Genomic DNA, 6,791 nt, shown 5'->3' with positions numbered 1-6,791 from the left:
TCATTCTTCAGAATTGACATTTGTGTATAATACACATTCAGGGACAACGTTGAGACAACATATGTCGGTATTGTGAGTGTGATGTGTGCCAAGTATGTATATCAAAAGAAAAACAAATAATCTGCAACCCTGAGCCATGACCTAGCTGCCTACGCTGCAAATGTGCAACTTTATTTTAAACCTGTGAGAGGAGAGGAATGCCCACAAATGGAGCATCGGCTGCAGCAGCAGCAAGTCAAAGCTACGGAGAAGATTTCAAAAGAATGAGGAAGTAAAACCGCACATGGCGAATGTGGAGGCATACGGAATTTGTTGGATTCCAGTGGGTGTTACTGCAAGAAAGCCCTGCATAAATAAAAGCAGACGGACACAGGCACGCTCTTGGCTTTGTCTCCCTGATTTTCTATTTCCCCTCAACCTCATCAAGCCTTTCTTTCCCCTTCGCCCGCAGCCCCACTACTCGCCTCTGTTCCATCCCATTCGCCATTCGCCGACCGCCCCGCGCGCGGCGGCGCGTTGCCGGCGCGGTTCGGACTGGGCGGACTCGCTGGGAGTTGTCGAGAGGACGCGCGGGATGGCGTGATCGGCGGAGGGGGCGGTGATGGGGAGGGCGGGGTTCGGGGTGGCGGCGGGTTGCGCGGCGGCGACGTGCGCGATCGCCGCGGTGCTGGTGGCGCGCAGGGCGGCGGCGCGGGCGCGATGGCGGCGGGCCGTGGCGCTGCTGCGGGAGTTCGAGGAGGGGTGCGCCACGCCGCCGGCGCGCCTGCGCCAGGTCGTCGACGCCATGGTCGTCGAGATGCACGCGGGGCTGGCGTCCGACGGCGGCAGCAAGCTCAAGATGCTGCTCACCTTCGTCGACGCGCTCCCCAACGGGTACGGCCCCCAAGGTCCCTCCTTTGCTCGCTGCCCTCCACTGCTACTCGGTTCGTCGCCTTGCGTTGCGTTTTCCTTTTGTTATTTTTGGCGATTTGCAGCGCTGCTCCGCTTCCGCTTCCGTTTCCTCCTCCCTCTTTTTTATTTCTGCGATTCATAGACCCCCCATAAAAAGGTAAAGCCTTTCGTTTCTGTCATCTTTATTTGAACACCACTTTGGTGGTTGGATCATGCCCTTCAATCTCGCCGTCTTCTTGTTAATCTATCTGCTTTATTCATGCAAATGTGGTTACCCACCTTCACTGGGTTCTTGCCTCCCTCCCCAATGATGCGGGAGTGCTCACTCAGCGTCTTTTTTTTCCATGTGAACTCCACCAGCATATATTTGATATTTCATTTTTTCCATAAAGTTTCAAGCTCGCTCTACGGCGACATCGACACGTAGTATCTCCATGCCACTTTCCCCTCGGTGTGCATTTGGGTCTGCCATTCTTGGTCCGGTCGTCTGAACGCTACTAACTTGGATGGCTTCACATGTTTTATGTTTCCCCTTTTGCGATTCTTACCTCGTGATGCTGCTTGGTCCTGTTGTGGAATGCTAAACGTATTTCAGATTCAATCACAGCAGTAAACACACCTGGTCCGTTACTTTTCCTGGTGATATTATTGTCCATAAAGCCTCGATCTTTATTCCATTGCGCATAATGCAGCGCACTTCCTCGCCATTCACCTTTTGAAATTCCTCCGAGTAGTAAGTGCGTCATCAGTTCTCAGAGTTCTGCCATATTTCTTCTTGGAACTGCAAATCGGCGACGCCCATCAGCTCCTTGTGTCCGGCCACCATTTTTCAATGGATTTGCGCAGTTTTGATGTCCGATGCGATGCCCCCTGCCCTGCTGTGAGTGCCGGTGCTGCTCTGGGGTGAAAATAATCAATATGCCAGAGGCCAAGAATTTGTCATGTGGGTTCTTATGCTGCACTGTTGCCTGTTGGTTTGAGCTTGCATTCATGGCGGGGCTGCTGCCCGGACCACCATAAAGGGGCATCTTAGTAGTACGTGAATCTACCAACACTTGTATGTGGCCGGCATTGGGGTTCACACTCCAGGTTGTATTCCACAATGCCAATGTGGCCTGTGGCCTTCTCTGTCAGATGAGAATCATTGCTTCGGACGGGAATACCTCGCGTCGATTGCAGATTATATTTTGTGTGTTTTAGTAGTAGGAAAAAGGCAATATAGTTGAACGGTGGAAGACTGATGTTCCGTGTTCATCTGATTCGAGGCCAAAACAGAAAACTCAGTTGCGCCATTCATCAAGTTGTACACGTAATGTTGTTCTTGTCTTTCCATAATTGCGAGATCATCACTTGTTGGATCTTTGTACTTGCAACAGCTTGGCCTGCTGTTAGAACCTATAACTGCGTGACAGACGGATCCACATTGGTTTTGGTTGGCCTTTTGTATTTTTGTTTCTGTCACACATTTGGATTTTAGTTCTTTGATGTTTCTTGATCATTGCCAGTGTGGCTTCTTAGTAGTAGGTATTGCTGTGCTAGGTGTAGAGTGCTATGAAATGGGAACCAATATCTTATTATTGTTGACCAAAACCATATTTAAAATCAACGTCTCAGCGAAACAGCCTAAAACATGGAAGCAGTGTCATCTGTATATCTTTCTTCCTTATCGACTTATACTATTCTTTACTGACCATACACCAGTTTGTTGACCTGTTTAAGCCTGTAAAAGAAAGACATGTTTAAGCATGTCTTTGTTTTCTGTAATTGCACATTGGACCCCTCAACAATGGACCCCTGAAAAAGACCTCTTCGTTTGATTAGGTCTCTTGATCAATCCAGTGCATTAGCTTTCTCCCGCCACCCCCTCAATTCAGAACAACTATGGTTTGCAAATTTTGCATAAAAAGATTGGATCACTCGTTTTGTCATTGATGCACCAGCTGTAGTTTCTTCCGTACCGGTTTACCATTACTGTGGTAGTGTGTAGGCAATTATTGGGATTGCGACAAATTGCGAGTGCTAAGCACCCATACTGACAGCTAACCCAAAGGACGCTATAAATGTAGTTCATTTGCTATGAAGTTATTATTTTGCATGGCGTAGTTCATTAGGGTGTATTTTGGATAGTGTTCATGCAGAGTTAAGAAGCATGATAGTGCTGCTTACCCTGACAAATATGATCCTTTGAAAACCAACTGTAGTGGACTTTGTTTTCATGATATTTGTTCTGAAGGTGCTGCAATATGATGTTTCACGTCAAATTGAACTTCTATTTCGTTGGTACTCTTTTTGAAGGTGCCATGATTAGTTAATTTAAATATTCTATGAGCCTACGAGGCTATGACCAATGGAGAGACAATAGTGATAATTAGACTTTCTGTTCCTTCTTTTTCCCAATTTTCCTATGCAAGTCATACTAAATTGGCTATGGTCCTGTACTTTGACAGGGATGAAGAAGGTGTATATTATGCCATTGATCTTGGAGGAACGAGCTTCAGAGTCTTGAGGGTTGAAGTTGGTGCTGGGTCTGAAATCGTTAATCAGAAGGTTGAAATTCAAGCCATCCCTCAGGAATTGATGGGTACAAGTGAGGTACTTGCTTTATTCTATCTTATTTCTATGTTTGTGAGATATATCTTTGGTACATGTCTTTTGAGTTATATTTCAACTGCAGGATTTATTCAACTTTGTTGCTTCGACTCTCAAGAATTTTATTGAAAGAGAAGATGGAAAAGATGAACAAAAGGCGCTTGGTTTCACCTTTTCTTTCCCTGTTAGACAAAATTCAGTTTCTTCAGGGTCATTAATTAGGTGGACTAAGGGATTTTCAGTTGGAGACACGGTAAGCCAACTTAGTTTTCTCGCACATAATTATACATTCCAATGCTGTGGTTTCCATGTTATCCAGTTAGCAGTACATAACTGAAGAAGTTGTAATATTGGTAAATATTTTTAGTTTTGTAGTTTAGATCTTAAAATTGATAAAATGCTATTGATGTTATTAAGTAAATCCCAGAAATTATTCTGTTCAATGTCTATAAGTTTTGTACTCCCTCCATCCAACAAAGGATGTCTCAAACTTTGTCCAAATTTAGATGTATCTATACACTAAATCACATCTAGATACACCCAAATTTATACAAAATTGAGACATCCATTGTTGGATGGAGGAAGTATTGAAAATCAGGATTTAAACTTGTAAGACTGCCATGATTAGCAATTTATTTCTCATCTTTGTGAATCGCTTGTTTTCTTGTGCTGTATATTTACCTGTCTGCTTCTACATGAAATGATCATTTTTAACTCATGTGAACCATGTAACCTCAGGTTGGGAAAGATGTTGCCCAGTGCTTAGATGAAGCGCTTGCTAGGTGTGGATTAAATATTCGAGTTACTGCACTGGTAGGTCTTACCTGACTTCTGCTGGCTTAAACAAATTTACATTGCTTTTATACTTATAGTCAGCTGTAAACCACATTTTCTTGAAATGCTGCACTATTTCTCGTTGTTTTGATATATATTCAATATATAAAGAAGATGATGCATAACATTTAGGAGGTTGTACAGGAAAACTGAAGGGTTATCCCTTAGCTAGGCTGATTATGTATGAAAGATTAATTAGGTCATGGGTTAGGTTGCTTTAAGCCCTGGCCTTTTGTTGTATTTTTTCACAGGAAGAGAGGAATGACAAGTTAATGAATTTGTTAAATATCTTAGCCTGATGCTATGCTAGTAGCCACACTTTCCATTTACTTTTTTGTAATTTGAGGATGGCAGCGTATTAATTTGATTAACCTAGTTAGTAAAAACAATCCCTGAAATATATTGCAATCAGTCTCAAAGCTAGCACTAAATAATAATCTCCATCATGACCTGCATGTTCTGTTATGTTTCTTTTATATGTAAAAAGTATGTATATCAACACCATCTCTTTTTAAATGATCATCTTGAATGATATTTCTTTACTTAGGTGAACGATACCGTGGGGACATTAGCTCTAGGGCACTATTATGATGAGGATACAGTGGCTGCTGTGATCATAGGGGCTGGCACCAATGCTTGCTATGTCGAACGCACTGATGCAATTATCAAGTGCCAGGGTCTTCTTACAAACTCTGGAGGAATGGTATCTTATTCTTCCACTTTATCTGTAGTTTGCTTGATTTATCTGATGATCTGTTTCTGTGAACAAAGGAACTATTATGCATATCTCTTATGTCAAAGCATTGTATCCATCAGGTAGTAAACATGGAGTGGGGGAATTTCTGGTCATCCCATTTGCCAAGAACTCCTTATGATATCTCTTTGGACGATGAGACACAAAATCGCAATGATCAGGTAAGTAATCTACGCAAATTTCATCTTATTGCATCTTAGTATTGTTGTTAATACGGCCAAACTGACTAGTCTTTGACACAGGGCTTCGAGAAAATGATTTCAGGGATGTACCTTGGGGAAATTGCAAGGCTGGTACTCCATAGGATGGCCCAAGAATCAGATGTTTTTGGTGATGATGCCGATAGTCTATCAACCCCCTTCATTTTGAGGTATTGCCATGCTTAAAATGTTATAGAGACAGGACGTGGATACATTTCACTACAATTAGCTGAATATTAGTTGAATATTTCTCCATATTTGTGGTCTGTAGTTTGTTAGCATTAACCAATTCTGACCAAGCACTATACTTAGCTGAATATTTCTTGAAAGATTTATGCTGCTGTTTTGTTATATCGTTGCTTATCTCGTTAACCAAGTCTTCGGATACCAAGCTGATATTTTCTGCTGCAGTATTTTAGTTTTGGCTCTGTTGGCTTGCCACCCTTTCATACTTACGGAATTTTATTTAAGTTTTGCCCTATTGTAAATATGAATCCCTAACAAAAGCTTAATCCAAAATGGTCCAGCACACCATTTCTGGCTGCAATGCGCGAGGACGATTCACCCGATCTGAGCGAAGTCAGAAGAATACTTCAAGAACATCTGAAGGTTAGCTTTTCCATTGTCACGTCTAGTGTGCTTGCTCTGGCATCAATCCCATACTTGTTCGTACATCAACCTGGTTTCTCATCTTTTCATCGCTGCTATTCCAGATCCAATCTGCCCCTCTAAAAACTAGGAGGCTGGTTGTCAAAATCTGCGACATCGTCACCCACAGAGCTGCCCGTCTTGCCGCTGCTGGCATCGTGGGCATTCTGAAAAAGCTGGGCCGCGATGGGAGTGCCGGTGCGGCCTCCTCGAGCGGAAGAACGAGAGACCAGCCAAAGCGGACGGTGGTCGCGATTGAAGGCAGCTTGTACCAGGCATACCCGGTGTTCAAGGAGTACCTGGACGAAGCCCTGGTGGAGATCCTTGGAGAGGAGGTGGCGCGGACCGTCACACTGCGGGTGACGGAGGATGGGTCAGGAACCGGAGCCGCTCTGCTCGCTGCGGTGCACTCGTCGAATAGACAACAAGGAGAAGGTTCGATATAGTGGATCAGAGAAGACAATGGTGATACAGCTTGCCCCTCTGTGCAAATGTAAAAAGGGACATTGTTTGATATCTATAATTCATATATATAAGATCTGGTCTTGTGTAGAGAAAATTTTCCTTGCGTCTCCGTATCATTGCGTGCCTCTTGTTCTCGTATTTATGATGTGTTGAAGTAGTTTGTTTGGTTAGGGTGATAGAAGCGCCAAGGGGATTAGACAATTGTTTTCCTATTCCATTTATTTTCTTCACTATCCTTTCCCGCATTTTTTTTACTACTATCCTATTTTGTAACTATACTAATGCACACTTTAGGAGACCTTTGTGCCTCGTGTTATTCCGTTGAGCAAGATAGGACGGCGCGCACCTTCAGCACTTGCTCCAGTGCTTGTAGTTTTCGCTAGGTGGTCTAAAAACTTATTTCTATTTTT

The 6,791-nt window shown here is 43.5% G+C and overlaps 1 protein-coding gene across 1 annotated transcript; it reads left to right on the top strand.

Annotated features, from left to right (window-relative positions):
• Positions 1-601: 601 nt before the first annotated feature.
• On the top strand, positions 602-6,506 carry LOC124666169 (hexokinase-3). The gene is made up of 9 exons (XM_047203516.1): positions 602-873; positions 3,339-3,483; positions 3,566-3,733; positions 4,219-4,293; positions 4,862-5,017; positions 5,131-5,229; positions 5,311-5,438; positions 5,796-5,877; positions 5,982-6,506. The coding sequence occupies exons 1-9, from the start codon at positions 602-604 to the stop codon at positions 6,360-6,362; spliced, it is 1,506 nt and encodes a 501-aa protein (XP_047059472.1). The 3' UTR covers positions 6,363-6,506.
• The last annotated feature ends 285 nt before the right edge of the window (positions 6,507-6,791 follow it).

This window comes from Lolium rigidum, chromosome 6 (genome assembly GCF_022539505.1).
Source record: "Lolium rigidum isolate FL_2022 chromosome 6, APGP_CSIRO_Lrig_0.1, whole genome shotgun sequence".
NCBI lineage: Eukaryota > Viridiplantae > Streptophyta > Magnoliopsida > Poales > Poaceae > Lolium > Lolium rigidum.
The sequence above is the reverse complement of the archived record's forward strand: the minus strand, read 5'-3'. Positions and strand labels throughout refer to the sequence as shown.

Coding starts and splice junctions, on each gene's coding strand:
- LOC124666169 (XM_047203516.1), top strand. CDS start 602: ATGGGGAGGGCGGGGTTCGGGGTGGCGGCGGGTTGCGCGGCGGCGACG. Junction 5,439..5,795: donor TCAACCCCCTTCATTTTGAG/GTATTGCCATGC, acceptor AAAATGGTCCAG/CACACCATTTCTGGCTGCAA. Junction 5,878..5,981: donor TACTTCAAGAACATCTGAAG/GTTAGCTTTTCC, acceptor CTGCTATTCCAG/ATCCAATCTGCCCCTCTAAA.